We start from the raw sequence: 22,571 nt of genomic DNA, 5'->3' as shown, positions 1-22,571 counted from the left end.
TACTGGTGCAGAGATAGTGAATTATGTATGGTCTGATGACAACCTGACCAATCCTTTGACGGAAGGACTAGCAAGAGACAATGTTTTAAAACCTCAGAAAGAATGGGACTCAAGCCTATTGAAAATTGAATTACTGTGAGATAAATCCAACTTGAAAGACTGGAGATCCCAAGAAATAAGTTCATGGGTAATAACTGATTACAAGTAATATGATGAGAATCATGATAAATTATTAATAGCTCTACTATTATCATGATTCAGTGATTAGCATGATATCCTGAAGTGTATGAAAAGGCCGAACTTTGTTCTTAACGAAATCTATACTTGACATCAAGTAGGATACCTAGCTACAGAAGTACTCTTGATAGATTCACCTTTGTGTGATGTGGAAGTGAGGGCCAATTCCTATGAAATTCTGGGAAGATTCCTAGAGCATTTACTAAACTGGGATATATGTGCAAGGCCATAAAACACAGACTATTTTAGAACTTCACTTGAATAATGTTGTGTGTAGAAAAACGTTAGAAGTAGAGTTCAAAACTACAAGTTACTTTACAATACTCTAAGTTATTGTTACTACATAAAGGTTCAAGTCATCAGACACCTTTACTTAAGCACAACACTATAAAGACAGACACTGCTTGATGGAAATATTTTCAAAAAAATTCAAGTGGGGGACTGGTAGTAAAAATTATAAAGAAAAAATATTTGAATGAGTTCAAATATTAATTTAATGTGAATTAGATTGAAATTTTTTTAAAAAATAGCGAAATAAATTAAAATATCTACAAGCTATAGTAAAATTCTGAATTCTATCAATGATAGACTCCTATCACTAGTGACTATCAATGTATATTATTGATAGAATCTGAAAATTTTACTATATGTTGTAAATATTTTGTCAAATTTGCTATTGTTGACATTTTCCCATGCATTCATATTAAAATTATTGGTTATGAGATAAATTTATATTTGAATATGCTTCAAATTTGATTTACGTTAAATATAAGATATTTAATTTAACTCTTTAATTAATATTGGAGAATTAATTAATAGTTTAATTTAATTTAAAACTATAAGATATTAGAGAGATATTTATTAAATATGATTTAAATGAAATATTAATTAAATATAATTGAGTTAATTATCAATTATTTAATTAATTAATTAGTTGATTTGAGAATCTCATGATTCTCTATTACTCCCCTAAGGAAAGGGAATTATATATATGCAAAAGAAAAACAGTTTTTCTTAATTAATTAAGCTAATGATTTTGCTCCATGCTCAAATAATTTCTCTCTAAAGTTTTTTCCATTCAAATTGGTTTCTACAAACCAATCTCATTCTAGAGGATAGGAATGCCTCCGACGGGTGGTGTCTTAATTTGAAGTTTTTGTAGATTTAGAGACATCAAACTACATCAGTTTTTCTTTCTCTAATCTATCATTAGAAAAGCATGCTTAACCTTTAAGTTATAATAAGAAAATTAGTTTATGTATTATTTTACCAATGTATTGGTATGTTGGGATTTCCAAATTAAATTAAGGAATGATTCTGTAAAATCTTCCATTGCCTAGATCTTTTGTTCCTTCAGACGCAACTACAAAGAATGATGGTAGAGAAGCTGCCAAGATGTAGCATCCAGGGTTCCCTCACGATTGATTGTCAGATAAATACCCTAAAGAGAACATTCCAGGCCATATAAAAAATGCGCGGACCATCGTGTAGTGGGTTTGGTTAGAATAGTGAAGTCAGGTGCATCATCATTGAGAAGGAATTGTTCAACACCTGGGTGAAGATTGAGAATTTAATTTCTGTCAATGTTATTCGTCTATAATAGGAAATGAAACCGATAATTTATTTAAACATTTCAATAGTGTCATCTTGCCGCCAAGGGACTCCTAAACAAACTGTTTTTCTATTACGATGACCTGTGCTACGTGTTCGGAAAATATCGTGCTTTAGGAGCACACATAGAGACATCCATCGATGTGGGATCGAATGTGCCTTAGGGTACAAGGGATTTTCCCCTGGATGGAAATGATATGGAGATCCCTATGACGTATATTCAGGAACTAGACATGTCACATGACAACATCATGGCACACGACCTGGTTGCTCAAGTGAAGGTAGGATTGATTTATGTGGATCCAAGAGGAAGCAGGGAGGCCATGCGGTTGAAACTGTGGAAATCATTCACAATGCAATGGAATATGTGAATGACCAGCTGAAGGCCAATGCAAAATGGTCAAGTTTACAACGTCATGATGTGATCTTGCCTGTCGTGCAGAAGTTGTGAGACAGTTGCATGGTATCTCTGAACTGAGTACCCACGATAGAGAGTGCCTTATGGGGATATTAATGTCCAATGTCAACGATGTGAAATCATTCTTAGAGGTACCCGACGAGCTTAAATTGGACTACTGCACTGTCATTCTCGAAAATAACGCTTGTGTGATTGTCCATTTCCTTTGTTTCTCTCATCTGTTGCTTGAATGTATCTGTCGTAATTTCGACATCTGTTATAAAAAAACTATAGTATGAATGATTTGTTGTATGAATGAAGTTTATGTTTGGGGAAATGCATATTTGAAATGTTTTTCGCATTGCTTTACTACGAAAGTTACGAATAGTATCGATGTTTGCTTTAATTAGAATGAATTACAATAACCCAATTTAAAGATGTAAGCAATATGTCAAGATCGATCGAAATTAAATTAAGTAAGAATCGTATGTAAGCAATTTTAATAATAGCAGTTTGTATATACATGTTTTCCATTACATTTGTATGCAAAAAAAAAAAAAAAAAAAAAAAAAAAAAAAAAAAAAAAAAAAAAAAAAAAGTGGTCAAACGTAACGATTTAATAACAAATTTATGGAATGACATCGTAATTAAGAAAATTAAGGATAATGATTTTAAGAAAAATATGGCATATAATGAAACATATATATGCATGGAAAAACATATTAGTGTAAACACAAGGTTACAACTTATTATTGATATGAATGTTCAAAGTAGGAAGCTTTTTTAATTCGATGTACAATATATATACATGAAAAAAATATATAAAACATCACAATGGATGCTGAATTTATTAAACGAATACCATATGTAAGCTTATTTAATAAAAGAAAATTTATGTAATTTGTGTATTGGATATACAATATATATTTTAGAGAAAAAAAAGTTGTCCAAAACTCAAGTTGTAATAGTCTCCACACCAAACACAATTTATAATAACGGATTATGATAGTATGTGCCCTAAACTAGAGATGTCCACGGGGCATGGATGCCACTCCCCATCCCCATCCCCATCCCTATCTCATTCCCTATTCTCACCAATTTTTCCACGGAAAACAGGACGGGGATTGCGTAGGGATCGGGTTACCCATGGGAAAAATATTTCCCATTTTTTAAAAATCTAATTTCGTTTCCCAATCCATATTTACTTGAAATGTTTATGCATTATCAATGCTATTTTATTCTCGATAGAATATCATCAATTTTCTTATCTAAAACAATTAAAATGTCAAATTCTCGTTGTTTATAAAAATAAAAATTCAACTATTAGAAGATACATTTAGAAATCCATCCATAAAATTAAAAATAACATACAAAAAAATCAAAGTTCAATCCATAAATATTCTAACAAAGACTTCAATTACATCACATTTTTTTAAGACACAACCACAATTTTTTTAAAAAAATTACAATTCAAAGTCAAGACCCAACATATACATATATTTTTTACGAAAAGTTCACATATAAATGGAATTAGGAAAAAAAAATAAAGGAATGGAATAGAGAAAACAAGAGAAAAAAAGAATATCAAAATAAGTTTCTTTTTACTCTTTTACATTTTATTAAATAAGTAAATAAATAAATAAATATTTATATTTATATTTAATTTTATTTATTTATTTATTTATTTATTTATTTATAATTAATTATATTTTTGTTCGGGACGGGGTGGGACGGGAGATCGAGGTCGAGGAATGTATTCCCCGTCCCCAACCTAGTGTTGCCAACGAGAAAAAAGATTTCCTCTCTCCCTCATTCAACGTCCTGTTCTTAGCAGGTTCCTAACCTTGCGGGTTAAGTGGACATCTCTACTCTAAACGCAGACTATCATAACATTATCTATCATATTCCTTCCCTTAAACACATACTATCATAACACTATTTATCATACTTCTTGCCCAAAAGCAAACTATCATAACACTAGAACTATCATACTCTTTTTCCATATCATAAATCACTCATCGCACCAAACGCCCTCTTATACTTTATGATAGAGGTGTAAGAATATGAGTTAAACCTGAATAACTAGGACGACTTTACCCATATTATAAGGATTGGGTTGGGGTAGGTTAAAATATGGGTTATGTTCGGTTAAAGAAATAGGAAAATTGCAATGGATGACTATTTCAGCAATAATAATTAAGGATATAGAAACATTTTTAAAAAATTGCAAATATAGCAAAACTATCACTGATAGACTTGTATCGCTGATAGACTTCATATGGTATATCAGTGATAGACCAATATTTGTAACATGATCTATCATAGGCTTATGTCATTGATAGAATTTGACAAATTTTGCTGTTTTTGCAAATCTTTTAAAATTGTGCTATATACTTAATTAATTTGAATTTAATTGCTAAATTTGCAACTATCCCAAAGAAATATGGCTTTTTTCGGGTTGGGTTACGTCTCTCTATATATAATATTTAATAAAAAATAAATTAGGTGTACAAAATTTAAATTTATTGTATGAAATTTTGAATTATGTATGAAATTTAAATGTAACATTTTTAAACTTTTATAATCATTAGAAACTAGAAAAAAAAATTATACAACCCGACAACCCAACCCATATTTTATGGGTTGGATTGGGTTAGAAACTAAATTCGGGTTGCCAATAGATTGGATTGAGAATGTCTCACAACCCAACCTGATTTTTTGCCCCTAGTGTGTGACAAAGAAATAAAAAAACTAAAAAATTCTATAAAATCCAAAATTCTTATCCTTAATCATCAACTTAATTCAACTAATATGTACTAAAAATCAAGAGGTTTGGAATTTAAATGTTTTGGTGGATAATTTTAAAGTCATCAAAGAATTACAAAGTATTTATTCCCTAATTGATGCATGATTTTTCACTTCATTTAATGCAACTTCTTTTACATATAAAGTTGAACAACATTAATGTTAATTCTTGGCACATGACCTTCAAGTTTCTTATGACGGGTATGAGATTACTTTGATTCATTATTATTGTTATATAGTTTTAAATATTGAAATGACATTTAATTAACCTTTTTTAAAAAAAGAAAACATTCCCACCTCATCTTCCCTTCCAATTTCAAATCATGCCTTCTCCCCAAAAGAAAAAATCAATCAAATAAGACTTTTCGATAATTTTGTCATTTGAAATAATTTTTCTAACAGAAAATTGATTTCTAATTTTAATCTATATCAACCCCATTACATGGTGTCTATGAAAATTCAATCCATGTCTTCTCAATAATCAAATCCCATTATTTTTCCTCGTTAAACTAAAACAATTCTCACATTATCTTGAAGACATTCAATTTTGTATTGTCACTTAACGAAAACATATCTTTATTGTGCAATATCAGTATCAAACCTTTTGTATTGGAATGACCTTTACATTCCCTCAAACTTGTCCTCAAATCTCCATAACTATCTTCCAATTCTTTCATCTATGAATCGGCAACCAAAAATGAGCTTATTCATATAGATCATCAAGATGAGCCAACAATAAAATTCTTAATTTAAATTCACAAATACAAATTTTAGAGTAGATTCACCAAGATGATGACACACCTTGACCTTTTTTTTTTCTCTCTCTTTCAGAAAACCACACGAAACAACAATTAATTTTGCAATACATATCATCAATATCACATAATATCACATTACCATTTGCTATCATCTTCTCTTAATACTGAGACTTGTCGAGGCTATCGAAATATGGATGGTCAAGAGCTGCTTTAGCTGAGATTCTGTCTGCTGGATTATATTGAAGCATTTTCTGCAATGTCCACAAAAAGACAGCAAATTAATATATAAAAAAAGCATTACATCAATTGGCGTGATCGTTAGACTCATGTTGTTCGCTTGCAACTTTATCATGATCAATGCTCAATTCTAGATTTGTGCCTATTAAATTTTTGTACAGACTAAATCCTACGAGGAAACTGGAAACTATCGTATTTTGAAGTGTTCGATTTTGAAGCTGTAAGACCTCCAATTATTCATACATATCAAAGGAGGGGCAGAAAAGTAATTGGACAAATTAATAATGAGGAAGGAAAAAGAGGAGATCGTGCAGGTGGGGCCCAGGCACAGAAATAAGAGAAAGATGAGAGAAGGAATATAAATAGGTTTTTTAGGTCTAGGGGAGGTAGGTTTTATTTTTATCCTGAAGTTGGCGGCTGCTTAGCCTAGAGGAATATCCAGTCTTTCCCTAGAGGAAGTTGGGTTTGTCTTCATTATTCCTTGTTTTTCTTGAATCTTTATGTTTTTCTGTACTCATTTTGGCTATATATAAATAAAGATAGCAGAGGGCTACCTCTGTTTTTGGCCATTGTAAGGGAGAAATAGTGAAGTAAGCAAGTTGAATCCTTACATATTGGTATCAGAGCCTCCACACTGGGGGTGATCACGCGTCTGATGGCTCAAAGACAGATAGAAGAACGGGTAGAAGGTACTGAAAAGGAAATTATGAGTCTGAAGGAGATGATGCTGGAAATGAAGAAATCGATGGATCGAATGACAGACGAGCTAAGAGAAAACCATGGTGCTAAGAAAAAAGAAGAAGCAGGGACTACGGACGACATCAGGTTGAAACTGAAGGGAAAACTGGAAGAGGCCGGAACCACAGTCGAGTCGGGTGGAAGCAGCGCAGACCGAAGTAAGTACAAAAAATTAGAAATGCCACTGTTTACAGGGCTGAACCCTGAATCCTGGGCGTACCGAGCAGAACATTTTTTTGATATAAATGACTTACCGGAAGCTGAGAAGGTCAAAGTAGCCGTCGTGAGTTTTGGACAAGAAGAGGTAGACTGGTTTAGATGGAGTAATCGTAGAAAGAGGGTGGAATCTTGGGAGGACTTGAAGGAAAGGATGTTTGATTTCTTTAATGATACAGGACAGCAGAGCTTGGGGGCAAGATTAATCCGTATTAAGCAAGAAGGCTCATACAGCGAGTACGTTAAGAAGTTTGTTACATACTCAGCCCCCCTCCCGGACATGGCAGAAAGTGTTCTGCTGGATGCGTTTTTAACGGGTCTGGAACCCTCACTGCAAGCGGAAGTAATCAGCAGACACCCTCAAACTTTAGAGGAATGTATGAAGGAAGCTCAGCTGGTGAATGATAGGAATATAGCATTAAAACTGGCGATGGAAGAGTTGGATATAGTTGAGCCCAAAAGGAATGAGAACAGCAGCAAATTTCAAGGAAAAAATGAGAAGACAGAAAGTAAAAAGACAGAGTTTGTGATGAAGCAGGTAACTATTCCATTGAAAAATGATTACCAGAAAAAAGATCCTCCAATTAAACGACTGTCGGATACGGAATTTAGAGCAAGGCTAGATAAGGGGCTTTGTTTCAGATGTAATGAAAAGTACGCCCCAGGCCATCGATGTAAAGGGAGAGAAAAAAGAGAGTTGATGCTCCTTATACTAAATGAGGAAGAAGACCACAAAAGGGAAGAGGATACAGAGGATGAGGCAAGCGAAGTAATAGAACTGAATCATCTGGAATTGAATATGGATAACCCTATTGAATTGAGGTTGATCACGGGAGTTACATCAAAGGGGACGATGAAATTAAAAGGACATGTGAACGGAAGGGAAGTAGTTATTCTGATTGACAGCGGGGCGACCAATAACTTCATCAGCCAAGTGTTGGTAGATGAACTACAGCTGAGCATCGATCCGGGAACTCGTTTTGGAGTTACCATTGGGAATGGCAACCAATGTGAAGGAAGTGGGATTTGCAAGAGGGTGAAGGTGAAGTTAAAAGAGTTAACAATCGTAGCAGATTTCCTAGCGGTAGAGTTAGGAACGGTAGACTTGGTGCTTGGGATGCAATGGCTAGATTCGACAGGAACCATGAAGGTTCACTGGCCATCCCTAACCATGACGTTTTGGATGAAGGGTAGAAGAATAATCCTAAAAGGTGACCCTTCTCTAACGAAGTCAGAATGTTCATTGAGAACCTTAGAGAAAACGTGGCAATCCGGGGACCAAGGATTCCTCTTGGAATTCCAAAACTATGAAGTAAACTATGAAGGAGAATCGGAAACAGAAGCTGAATTGAAGGGAAAGGAAGAAGGATTACCCATGGTTCAGCGATTGCTCGAGCAATATGCAGATGTCTTTAGGTTGCCCACGGGTTTACCGCCAAGGAGAGCCATAGACCATCGCATTCTGACCGTGGCCGATCAGAAACCAATTAATGTAAGACCATATAAGTATGGCCATGTACAAAAGGAAGAGATTGAAAAATTGGTGTTAGAAATGTTACAAGCTGGGGTGATTCGTCCAAGCCGCAGCCCATATTCGAGCCCGGTCCTCTTAGTGAAGAAAAAAGATGGAGGGTGGAGATTTTGTGTAGATTACAGGAAACTCAATCAAGTAACGGTGGCTGATAAATTTCCAATTCCCGTGATCGAAGAACTCTTAGATGAACTTCATGGTGCGACAGTTTTCTCAAAGTTAGACCTTAAATCTGGATACCACCAGATTAGGATGAGGGAGGAAGATGTGGAGAAAATACAGCTTTCCGCACGCATGAAGGACATTATGAGTTCTTGGTGATGCCTTTCGGCCTTACGAATGCTCCTGCCATCTTCCAATCTCTCATGAACGATGTGTTCAAACCATTCCTTCGAAGGTGTGTCCTGGTTTTTTTTTATGACATTCTAGTTTATAGTGTGGACATAGATGAGCACATGAAACATTTAGGAATGGTTTTTGCTATCTTGAGGGACCATGAATTGTTTGCAAATAGGTCTAAATGTGTCATTGCTCATTCCCAAGTTCAATATTTGGGTCATCTGATTTCCAGCAGAGGAGTGGAGGCTGATGAGGACAAGATTCGCAGTATGGTAAATTGGCCACGGCCGAAAGATATAACTGGGCTGAGGGGATTCCTTGGACTGACTGGGTATTATAGAAGATTTGTGAAAAGCTATGGAGAAATAGCTGCACCCTTAACCAAATTACTTCAGAAAAATGCATTCCATTGGAATGAGGAAGCTACAATAGCGTTTGACCAGCTGAAGCTAGCAATGACAACCTTACCGGTATTAGCATTGCCGGATTGGTCTCAGCCCTTCACAATCGAAACTGATGCTTCAGGAGTAGGTTTAGGTGCAGTTTTATCACAGAATGGTCATCCCATCGCATTCTTCAGCCAGAAACTGTCCCCAAGAGCCCAGGGTAAGTCGATCTATGAAAGGGAATTGATGGCGGTTGTCCTTTCGGTGCAAAAATGGAGACATTATCTCCTGGGCAGAAAGTTCACAATTGTTTCAGATCAGAAGGCTCTGAAATTTCTGTTAGAACAGAGGGAAGTTCAGCCTCAATTCCAAAAGTGGCTCACAAAACTTTTGGGGTATGACTTTGAGATCTTATACCAGCCGGGTCTGCAGAATAAGGTGGCGGATGCTCTCTCAAGGAAGGACCATTCGGTGGAGTTAAATACAATGACAACCACAGGCATAGTTGATATAGAGATAATAGCAAAGGAAGTTGAAATGGATCAAGAACTTCAGAAAATTATTGCCGAACTTAAGGGAGAGGTGGATCAAGGTGGGAAATACCAGTGGAACAATGGCAGGCTGCTATATAAAGGAAGGATGGTGCTGCCGCGAAATTCCTCCCTCATTCCGAGTCTTCTACACACGTTCCATGATTCCATATTAGGAGGGCACTCGGGATTCTTGAGAACCTATAAAAGAATGAGTGGGGAACTATTTTGGAAAGGAATGAAGGCTGATATCAAGAGATATGTAGAAGAATGTGACACTTGTCAACGTAATAAGTTCGAAGCTACAAAGCCTGCGGGAGTTCTGCAACCCATTCCTATCCCCGACAAGATATTGGAGGATTGGACCATGGATTTTATTGAAGGGCTGCCAATAGCAGGAGGTTACAACGTGATTATGGTAGTCGTCGACCGCCTAAGTAAGTACTCCTACTTCTTGCCTCTGAAACACCCGTACACAGCCAAGCAAGTGGCTTCAATTTTTTTGGAAAAAGTGGTCAGCAAACATGGAATACCCAAGTCCATTATTACCGACCGTGATAAGATCTTCCTTAGCAATTTCTGGAAGGAGTTGTTCACTACCATGGGCACCATTTTGAAGAGAAGCACGGCATTCCATCCCCAAACCGATGGACAAACCGAGAGGGTAAACAGATGCCTAGAGACCTATTTGAGATGCTTTTGCAATGAACAACCGAAGAAATGGGATAAACTGATCCCTTGGGCGGAATTATGGTATAACACAACCTTCCACGCATCCACCAAAACTACTCCTTACCAATCTGTTTTTGGAAGAACTCCCCCGCCACTGCTGTCATATGGATGGAAGCAATCTCCTAACAATGACGTAGAAGTCATGTTGAAGGAGAGAGATTTAGCACTCAATGCACTGAAGGAAAACCTATGCATAGCTCAAAATAGAATGAAGAAAATGGCAGACCGAAACCGCAGGGAGCTCAAATTCAAAATTGGGGATGAAGTGTATTTGAAACTACGACCCTATCGACAAAGATCACTAGCTCGGAAGAAATGTGAAAAGCTATCCCCAAAATTTTATGGGCCGTATGAGGTTATTGAAGAGATAGGAGAGGTCGCTTATCGATTGCAACTACCGCCTGAGGCCGCCATTCACAATGTCTTTCACGTGTCTCAACTGAAACTGAAGTTGGGAAAACAACATGTAGTCCAGCAACAACAGCCTATACTAACTGAGGATTTTGAACTACAATTGTGGCCGGAAAACGTGCTGGGAATAAGGTGGAACAAGGAGCTAGGAGGCAATGAGTGGCTGATCAAATGGAAGAACTTACCAAACAGTGAAGCAACGTGGGAATCAGTTTACCTATTGAATCAGCAGTTCCCTCAGTTTCACCTTGAGGACAAGGTGAACTTGGAGCCCCGGGGTATTGTAAGACCTCCAATTATTCATACATGTCAAAGGAGGGGCAGAAAAGTAATTGGACAAATTAATAATGAGGAAGGAAAAAGAGGAGGAGATCGTGCAGGTGGGGCCCAGGCACAGAAATAAGAGAAAGATGAGAGAAGGAATATAAATAGGTTTTTTAGGTCTAGGGGAGGTAGGTTTTATTTTTATCCTGAAGTTGGCGGCTGCTTAGCCTAGAGGAATATCCAGTCTTTCCCTAGAGGAAGCTGGGTTTGTCTTCATTATTCCTTGTTTTTCTTGAATCTTTATGTTTTTCTGTACTCATTTTGGCTATATATAAATAAAGATAGCAGAGGGCTACCTCTGTTTTTGGCCATTGTAAGGGAGAAATAGTGAAGTAAGCAAGTTGAATCCTTACAGAAGCATTTTGAAGGCGTATTTTAAATCTTAAAAAAAGTTTAAATGAAAATGGCTTTTCGAAAAAACACTTTTTGTTTCAGGTCAATCCAAATAGACATTCAGTAGAAGAAATTACATGTACTTATAACCCAAAAGAATGCAGAAGAATAACTCATCTACGAAGGTAAATTGTTACTTCAAATAATATTCAATGAACAAACAAAAAAAATGGCGTTCTATTTTCTTTTATATTCCATTGAACGTATAAACTACGTGCAAGTTCAGGAAGTATCGTTAAATGAAAATGGAAAATGAAGATAATAGCATTTTCACCCCTACATTCCTGACGTTGGAACGAATAGTAATTGTTGACCTTATTCGTTGTCTAGCAGATAGGCAAGCTTGTTCAAGTATATGTGGATAGTTCATTTTGATAGTGATGTTAATTATTGCCAAGATTATTATTAATTTTTATGTCAACCATGTCTGAACCAAATTACATACACCTTGACTAATCTCACAAGACTACCCACCCACTTGATCCTACAACATTTAACTGTTAAGGAAACTCGTAAGAAATTAATTCCTAGGCGGTGGCCTCCCTGAATTGAAACCATGTTCACTTAGTCATTTACTGAGACTTTGTTTCTTTTTTTATCACTACACATCCATGATGGTGAATCATTAGCGAGATTAAACTTTAAAATTACAAAGCATTTGAATTGGGGCTCTGTGATCCTGGTGATGAAGATTGAGTCTCATTGTTTTGGCAGCAAAACAAGCTAGATTCTAAACCATGTTATGGCCAACCGTGCAAGGCTGTTACAGCAGCTTAGCAATGACATAACAGTAGCCGGTGTAGGGTGAAAATGCACCTTCCTTTAGGACAGTAACTGTATAAATTTTGGTTGATAAACACCTCTATATTGATTTATTGGCCGTCCTAATGATCCAAGAAGTAGAGAGGTTATAATGCTATATTTTTCATCGTCAGCGTTATGGCTTGGTAGCATCAAATGCAATCCAACCGGAAACTATGTAGCTACTACGATAGCTCCCTCATGAACCATGAGCAACTACTAAAGTATTTGTATGAAAATTGCGGACAAGGTTGTCAGTAACTAAGTGAGTCTTGATACGATGTATGATCAGCAGGGGATTGACCTTTGGCAGTGACCTATTATATTCCCAAGAAATAAAGTAAAAAAGTAACCATTATGTTGGTTATCTCACTGAAGTGGTTTTCTTTGCTCTTAAAAGTCAGGCAACTGAATAAATTGACTCCTAGTTTCATTATCTTCAGCTGACTAGCCTGATTCTAATTCTTCTACAACTATATAACCTGCTAATCAGTACCCAAAAATCTGCAACAATTTTTCTTTTTCTTTTTCGCTGGAATAAGAAGTTTTCCAGATAGAGTAGGTTCTCTGACGGAAACTATTTTATCGATTTGAGCTATGTAAAAAATTCGCTTGAACGATATAAAGTAAAATGAACAAAGCAACATTACCGAGAGAAGGTCAACACCCTCGGGTTCCAAGGATGGAACTGCACGTGTAAGATTCTGAGGTTCCCATTGAGGATAGACATGCCAATCCCTCAAAGAGCTAACTCCAGGCCATTGTTTCTCACTGGGTGTACCTAGCAGCCTATGAGACAAAATGTCGAACACGAGTATGATTATTAAAACTGCACACTCGGAAGTGGAACAAGGTCAAAGAAAAGTAAGCACCTGAAAATGTGAAGCAATTGCTGGAACTCAGAATCTCCGGGGAAAAGTGCTTGCCTTCTCACCATCTCAGCTGGCATTTTCCCAAACAATGGATAAAAACCAATGAGTAATTTGATCGATTCAAAACAAAAAATTCACCATTAAAGCGTAAGATATTACCAAAGATGCAGCCAACAGACCACATATCGACAGCAGTGGAGTAATGTGTAGATCCAAGGAGAACCTCAGGAGCACGATACCAGAGAGTAACAATTTCATGAGTGTAGCTCTTAAGAGGGACAGTAAAAGCACGACCAAGGCCAAGATCAGCAATCTTCAAAACACCTTTACCCTGATCGAGAAGTAGATTCTGGGGCTTGAGATCACGGTGAAGAACACCATGACTATGACAATGCGCAACACCCTTACAGAGCTGAAACAGGAAACTCTGAACAAGAGAGGAAGGAAGAGGCCTAGGATTGGGACCTTTCCGATGCGAATCAATGTACTTCTTGAGATCAGTGTCGAGATACTCAAACACAAGGTAAAGAAGAGGTTTACCACTCTTATGGTGATGAACATGCTCAACACAGAGAAGACGAACGACATAGAGGGATTGAGAAAGCAATTGAAGAAGAGAAACCTCACGAAGTGCGGTTGGTGGAACGCCTTCTTCATCCATTTCGAGGCGAGTTTTCTTGAGAGCAACGAGTTGGCCAGTTTCTTTGTCTTTGGCCTTGTAGACCTTACCGTAAGTTCCTTCACCGACTTTTTCGAGCTTCTCGTACTTCTCCATGGCTGCTGATTCAGAATCTGTTTCTTCTTCTTCTTCTTTGTGAAAATGGTGGAATGGTGTTTTGGTGATTGGATCGTGAAACTGATAATTTGAGAAAAGCAATGAATGAACCCTAAAATGGGGATTCAAATTTCGAAGCCGCTCCTTCTCTTCTCTCTCTCTCTCTCTCTTCGGTTTGTACTTTTTTTCAAATTTATAAAAAATGGAGGGAAATTTATAACCGGTTTAGATCCATTTATGCCACGTGCCGTTTCCTGGTGAATTGACTGTTGGCCTCTTCTTTTTTTCCTTGTTCCTTTTCTTTACCGTATTAATAAAATAATGATTTATCTATCTATATATATAATAATTTTTCCGTATTTCAATTAGGTGGAAGATTTTAGATCACAAATTTGATGGAAAAAGTCATTATTACAAAATAATCGTCCCACTCAGAGTTTGGAGAGGAGAGAAGATAAGTAAATAAAATGCGTCCTACCATCCTAAACAAGATGGCTAGCGAAGTGCTAGAATCTTCATCACACACATGTCGTCATTATAGGCGAGATGGTTAGAGATGTAATAATGATATTATATTTATCTTTTTAATCTTTATGATTGTTTCACGTCATAAAAGAATCAAAATTTTAGTTTCGTTTTATATTTAATTTCCAATGTTCGTTTCCCTGAATTACCAACGTTTCCATAATTAAAATTCTTTAGTTAATTACCAAACGTTTTGATACTTATAATTAATGATCAACGTTTTTATTTCTCCATTATATAAACTCCCCATCGCTTTCTTTTAAGAACATAAGAAAAAAACCCAGAAATTCATACTCTTTTTCTTTGAGTATTTTGAGCAAAAATTGACTCTATTTGATTGTTGGTATTCCAATCAGTTTCTAGTAGGGGTATTAAAAAAGTAGTTGAAAATTGAACCGATTGACAAACTAAACCGCAACCGAATTGAAATTGAATGCATGCAATTCGATTCGATTCAATTTGTGTTAAATTGAAACCAATTCTTATGTGGTTCGGTTCAGTTGAGACATTATACTGATTCTAAATTCGAACTGAATCACTTTATTTAAAAAAAATTATATATATGTTTGTAACTTTGTAGGATTTTTATTTAAGTATAATGTTCATAAAGAATTTCAATTCTAATATTTATGCATAAACGGTTTGGTTTCGATTCGGTTTGACATTAGCGGTTCGGTGTGGTTTCATATGAGATTTTTTTTTGTATTTTTCGATTCGGTGCGGTTTTAGCTTCAAACCAAATCAAATCGAACAGTGAACAACCCTAGTTTCTAGTGCAACTAAGAACATGGTTTTTTTTATCCTGGGGACGACGAGACTATACAAATCTGTTTGCACAAAAGAGTAGAGCCGCAAAACTTCTTAAAGAAAGCGAGATCTGTGACTCAGCCTTCTTTTCTTAATAACTAGCATTTGTTTTGAAGTGATTTGATCAAGATGCAAGCCAGATGATACTCAAGGCGAGACAATGAGTGATTAGTCAAGATGTTTTATCTAGATAAGATGAGATACTAATTCTACCGGGCGAAATACAAGGCGAGTTAGTACGAGGGTTGTCTAGGTGTTACTTCTCAACGTGTTACTCCTTCTCAGTGTTACAACATTATATATATGCCAATTGAGCTTAATTTCAACTTTATATTATTTTCTTCCTCCAAAATGTTTATATTAAATCACCAATTCACCCAAAAGCTGCAAATTTAATTCTATATCACTAACACTTGTGGGCTTAAAATATTTGAAAGGCTCAACAAGTGGAATCAATTTTACCTCACTTGTGGGCTTGTGGGCTTGAAATATTGAAAGACTCAATAAGTGAAAATTAATTTTAATTGGTGAGGAAATGACAATGCAGAGGCTTGAACATAGAACCTGGACCTCTGGCTTTGATACCATATTGAAAGGAGAGACAAAGAGCACACATCAATTTACATGGAAACTCGAGTATCGGAAGAAAAACCACGATTGTTTGTTGTTATTATTTTCTAATGAATAATACAATAGGATAGGTACAAAGGAGAACAAATAATGGAATAAAAAAGGAAAATATTTAGGAAATAAGAAAAAACATTCTCATAATCTTTTCATAAATATTTTAGGATTCTAGTAAAGGAAAATATCTAGAAAAAAGAAAAGAATTCCAACACTCATTTACGGGTTACGTGACATAGAAAAGACAAATGTTTATTTAATGAAACATAATGGCTAGTTGAATAATGTAGAATATAGACGTTATCGTTAGAGAAAGTAAGTCGATTATTTTCAGGAAACATAGGGCAATTTTGTAATATGCATTTTGTGGATTGAATTTACAATATGAATTTGAAAAAAAAAAATTCGAAACACTACCAAAATAACTCTTCCCCCAAACACATCTTATCGTAACATTAGTTTTAACTCTAACCCTTCCATAACCTATCCCTTCCCCAAACGATCCTTTAAGTATTAGATACTTATATATTACTCTATCTATCATGGATGTTACTAAATGTGAACTTTTTTTTTTTTTTTTTTTGTGCCACTCAATGTCAAATGTACCATTAAGTATAAAAAATGTGTTAGACAAAATAAGTTAGGAAAAATAACTTTGCAAAGGAAAAGAAAAGGGTAGGAAAAATAACTTTGCAAAAACAACTTAGAAAAAATTACTTAGGAAAAAATAATTTGCAAAAATATCTTATAGGAAAAATCTCTTTACAAAAACAACTTAGGAAAACTGTGTTAAATGGTTACTGCCTTAAACATAATAGGAAAAATCAATTGTGTTACACTTAGGAAAAATGATAATTCACACTTTTATCAAATTATTTCAAGTTTTCAAAAAAGAAAAGGAAAACCCCAATCAATCACTTTTGACAATGTTTGATACACAAATAAATAAACATAATATTTATAAATAAATCAAAGAAATAATTTTTTAAAAAATTCAATTCCACTTTTACATTGAAAATTTGTTTTACGAAAAGATTTAGCCTAAAACAAAATTTGAAGAAGAAATGATTTTCATAATGCATAGTTTTTAAGAAGACAATTTGTATCATGAAAAGAATGATAGTATGATAAAAGAGAAGAAACAGAATCTATTTGTATCACAAGAAGAATCGATTTATATCATACTTTGGAAAAATAAAGAATTAGTGATAGAATGATAAATGCTTACAAAAGAATGATACTATGCAGTGGTTAAAATCATGCAAAAACTTTTATAATTTTTTTTACAAAATTAATAAACTTATATCATTTTTTTAAATTCATTATGGACAAAATAAACAAAAATAAAGTAATGAAAAAGAATAACAATAAAATAATTAAAATCAGGAAGTAGTAATTAAACTTTCTCCAAAACTTATTTTTAGAACCGGTAGACTTACGAAAAATATAATTGAACAAGTTAATAGTACTAACATTGTAATTGGTCAACAAGAATTTTCTACAATATTAACCGTATTCACGACCTCACAACATCAGTTACTAATGACACTAGAGTTATTATTCGATGACCATAGTAGGCTAGGGCATGCATTCTTTAACAATAGGCATTAAATTAGGCAATTAGTGTACTTTAGCCTAATCTATAAGTCTGACGTTTGTCATCAAAGTACTAGAATGAATAGAAGATGCTTCACCATTATATATGCTATCTACTTAGGACGATTGGTGGATTAGTGAGAACAGAAGCTATATATGTCAAGGAGATGGTTGTCATGTTTCTCCATATATTAGTGCACGACGTCGAGAATAGTCGAATCATTCAAAGAGAGTTTGTATGGTTTGGTGAGATAGTCTATAGGCATTTCGACATAGTCTTTCTTGTTGTTTTACGCTTGCATGGTGACTTATTGAAAAAACTGCAGCCAGTACCAAACTCATGTACAGATCTTCGATGGAAGTAGTTTGACGCAAATAACAATTCTTTAGACTTTAGTTGTACATGTCCAAGTTAGCGTATGAATATTTACAATTTCACTATACCGCATAATTGGCTAGGTGCATTAGATGACACGTACATAAAGGTCAATGTTAGTGTAAATGATTGTCCAAGGAATAGAACACAAAAGGGTGGCGTTGTGATGAACGCCCTAGGTGTTTGTGATACAAAAGACAATCTTGTGTTCATTTTAGCTGGCTTGAAAGGATCGACAACGATTCACGAATCCTTAGAGATGCAATTTCAAGACATAACAGACTAAAGGTTCCAAAGGGTAAATAGCTAGACATCTTTTCTTCAAATATTTGTTTTATATTCATAGGATGAGCTTTGAAATAGTCTAGTTCTTAATAGAATATTTCTACCTATGTGATGTCGGTTACCCAAATGCTGAGGGTTTTCTGTCTTCATACAAAGGAGAAAAATACCACATTTCATAGTGGCGTGGCGAAGGTAATGACTAACGCTGAAATACCTGAGGACTTGGATGAGGGTGATTCAACCTACACCAGACCAACAAATGGAGTGAATAGAGAGATGAATTGGCGCAAGAAGTGTTCAGTGAATTGGAGTTACGTAATCAGTAGTGTCCTTACAGTTATTTAGCTATTGTAAATGCATAGGCTATTTTTTAAATGTGATTAAAATGGTAGTAAATGATGTACAATTTACTTATGTAAATGCATTGGTTTTGCTTTATTATGCATTGTATATGCATGTTAAGATGATCATTAAATGATAAAGTTGAGTGCATACAATTTATTATTGTTTAACATGTGTATGTATATACGCTAGTATGATAAGTTCTTCATGTAGATACCGTATTTTGTTCTGCCTCTTTATTTTTTATTAATTTATTTATTATTTTTTTAAAAGAATTTGAATTTGAATTCTAAAATTTAAATCTTAATTTTTAAATTTATGTTTTAAAACAAAAACAAAAATAAAAACATATTTAAAATTAAATTTAAAAGTAAAGATTTTTTTTCTTCTCCCTATTTTTCTCAACCATCCCGTTTTCTGAGTCACAACCCTCCCACTTTCTCCAAATCTCTCACGTTCTCCCACTCTTCCACCTTCTTCCCCAATCTCTCACGTTCTCCCACTCTTCCACCTTCTTCCCCAATCTCTCACGTTCTTCCACTCTTCCACATTTCACTATCTAAATCTATTTCACTTCTATCTAAAAAAAGGAGACATTTCCCTATAAAAAGAGAATGAGAAGATTCAATTAGGGGAGAATTTCTTTTGCTAGGAGGATTATTTGATAGAGAAGAGAGACACGTAAAAGAAATTTTTTTGGAAGAGGTGAAGATGATCAACCCAGAACATTTTACATTTAAGGCCGACCTTGTAAGTTCTTTTTTTTTTATTCAAGTTGATGATACTGGCTTAATTATTTGGCACACGTTTGGGTGTTGTCTTAATTATTCATTTAAATCACTCATTAATTAGCGGTTGAGTTAATCATTTGACACTTATTTCACATCTTTTAATTATTTGCATCATTTGAATCATTTGGCTCCCATTTGACTCTTTGATTGCTGCCCTAATTAATTATTAGTGTTTGTTTTGCATTTGATTACACTTATTTATGCACATCTATTTGGCCATTTGACTATTCTGATGATTGAGTTCTACATCTGTTTAATTATTTGGCACCCATTTGAATGTTGTGTGAGTTAATTATCTGATTTGGTTGCTATTAATTATTTCATTTGGTTAATTAATTAGCATACTGCCAATGCTATGTTAATTATTTGATCTGTGTTAATTTTCTGCATCATCATTAATTATTTGACATCCATTTGGCCATTGGACTATTTTGATTGCTGAGTTCTGCATCTCGTTAATTAATTTGACACCCATGCGCTGATTAATTAGTTTTTCTTGCTTCAGTTTAATTATTTGGCATCCATTTGGCTACTGCCTTAATTAATCAGTGGGTTTTGGATTAATTATTTGAATTATTTGACATCCATTTGCATGCTATGTTAATTATTTCATTTAGTTAATTAATTAAATGATTTGTTAATTATTTGATTGATGTCTTAATTATTTAACACTCATTTGACACCCATTTGACATACTGATTTAATTATTTGCTATCTTTTTAATTATTTAGGCATCCATTTTACATTATGTGTTAATTATGTGTATCCATTTGGTATCTTGCTTTAATAATTATCAATTTGGCATATGGGTTAGTTATGCATTTGAAAATAACTATTCATTTGACATACTCTCTTAATTATGCATTGTTAATTAATTAGCACAATGTATTTGACGGTTTTAATTTTTGGCATTCTCCATTGTGAGCTAATTATTTGCATATTGTTAACTTATTTTGGCGACTCCAAAACTATCACGTCGCGATACTTCACATGTACCCAAACACGTTTGGACTAAAGAGGAAGAAGCGAAACTCATGGTACTTCGTGGAGGTTGTCTCATCTGGTGCTGGAGATCTAATAACAAAACCTTCGGACCTAGGTACTTGTGGCACAACTAGAGCGGATGATGGCAGAGAAGTTTTCGGGGACTAACATCTAGGGATTGTCGACCATAGATTGTCAAATCAAAGTCCTAAAAAAGACCTACCAAGCGCGATAGCAGAAATCAGAGGGCCATCATGCAATTGATTCAGTTGGAACAATGAATACCAATGCATTATCACATAACATGAGGTAGGACAGTTGAGTGAAGTTATGTATCTCATGTAGAACATTTTACGTTTATAGTCCTAATCAACAACTAATCTATTGAAATGTTTGCACAAAGTCATCCTGTAGTTAGGGTCTCCTAAACAAAATATTTCCTTATTATGATGACATGTCTTATGTTTTTGGAAAAGATTGGACTACGAAAGCATGATTAGAGACATTCGTTGATGTAGAGTCTAATGTGCCAAGTGAATGCCATGGTCTTCTTATTGATGATTCTCATGATCTGGAGATTGCGATGATGTATAGTCAAGGACTGAACATGTCATTTGATGAGCTGATGGGCACACAAATAGACCGATCTAGTGAAGGCATAAATGCTTTGATCAAGTGGAAACAAAGGGAAACACGATGGTTGACTATCTAAAATGGTCAAGGTCATTAGAAAAGCAATGAAATTTGCGAATGACCAGTCAAAGGCGATTACAGATTGGTCGAAAGAGAAACGTACAATGGAGAACGAACATCGTGGGGAAGTCGTCAAACAGTTGTAGAATTTCCTTGAACTAAGTAGCCGAGAGAGGGTGAGGCTTATGCGGATCATATTGTGTAGTGTAGAAGACATAGATGGATTCATGTTGATACCCACAAAGCTGAAATTAGAGTATTGCAACCTATTATGCTAGGACATAATGTTTGACCGATTGTCGATTACTTTTCTTTCTTTTAGGTGGTTGTAGTGGTTTGATGAAACCTTTTTTTTTTTTACTTGCTCATGTATTGGTTACCTTTTTTTTTATACCAAACTTATCAATCATAATGAATTCATATAACTTCCTCTTATCTAAGTAACTATACACGTAAATTATATTGATATATGTATAAACTAATTTGAAACACAATAAACGAAAGATATGAGGAAGTTACTTTGTGGAGATTACCTATAAATTAATCAAATGAATATCCTAATTAACAAGATTTAATAAAAACAATTTAAGATTTATGTATTTTTCACGTACCATATATATGTATGAAAAAAGAATAGTAAAAAATGATTATATCCAACAATTGTTTTCGCTCAATCGATGACCCTACCTCAATAATTATTTTATTTGATTATATGATATATATATATATATCGTATTTGTAATTAAATTTAAAAGTAGTAACATGTTTTCTAAGCTTTTTTTTAAATTTTATTTAATAATTAAATTTTTCAAAAATAATAAAAAAATATTGTTATAAAATAAATTAAACTCAGTTGTGGTGTAATCTTCGAATTTGATGTTTTTGTTCTAATTTGATAATCTTCCAATTTGATGTTCTTGATAAGTTATAGATATCTACAAATTTATAATAAATACAAATTATTTACTGTTTATAGTAAAAAACCACCAAATGAGTTAAAACATATTATGGGAATAGTCTGTCAATTTTGTCCCCTTTTACAATTTCTCTTAAATTAACTTAATTTTCTTAATTAAATTTTAAATAAATGTTAAAAAATTATTATTAAAATTTTGAATTTATTTTAATTAGAGAAAACGTAAACTTCAAAATTGCGCCCACCGTTTCCAAAAAACTATTTTGTTATACATATAAAAAAAAACAAAAGTAAAATAAATGAATAAAAGATATATTATTAGAATTAATAGGTTAAATAATTTTTAAATATAAAATAGAATTTGATAATTTCAAAATAGATTGGAAATCAATTTTAAATATTTGACAACCATTTTTAAAAGTTTCTAACCTAACAAAAATTTGATTGCTTGGGAATCAACCTTACACCTAAATATTTTTTTAAAAATCACTACTTCAACTTCTTAAGAGAATTCATCAAAATCAAAATTAGACAAAATA

General features: G+C 34.2%; 1 protein-coding gene across 1 annotated transcript; it reads right to left on the bottom strand.

The window, feature by feature from the left end:
* Positions 1 to 5,730: 5,730 nt before the first annotated feature.
* LOC101204557 (cell division control protein 2 homolog C) lies at positions 5,731 to 14,285 on the bottom strand. Its single transcript, XM_031883821.1, has 4 exons — positions 13,478 to 14,285; positions 13,319 to 13,388; positions 13,097 to 13,235; positions 5,731 to 6,059 (listed from the first exon to the last, which is right to left on the bottom strand). Exons 1-4 carry the CDS (start codon positions 14,091 to 14,093, stop codon positions 5,967 to 5,969), a joined length of 918 nt encoding a protein of 305 aa, XP_031739681.1. The 5' UTR covers positions 14,094 to 14,285; the 3' UTR covers positions 5,731 to 5,966.
* Between the last annotated feature and the right edge of the window lie 8,286 nt (positions 14,286 to 22,571).

Source organism: Cucumis sativus, chromosome 4, assembly GCF_000004075.3.
Source record: "Cucumis sativus cultivar 9930 chromosome 4, Cucumber_9930_V3, whole genome shotgun sequence".
Taxonomy (NCBI): Eukaryota; Viridiplantae; Streptophyta; class Magnoliopsida; order Cucurbitales; family Cucurbitaceae; genus Cucumis; species Cucumis sativus.
This window is presented reverse-complemented; position numbering and strand designations above follow the sequence as displayed.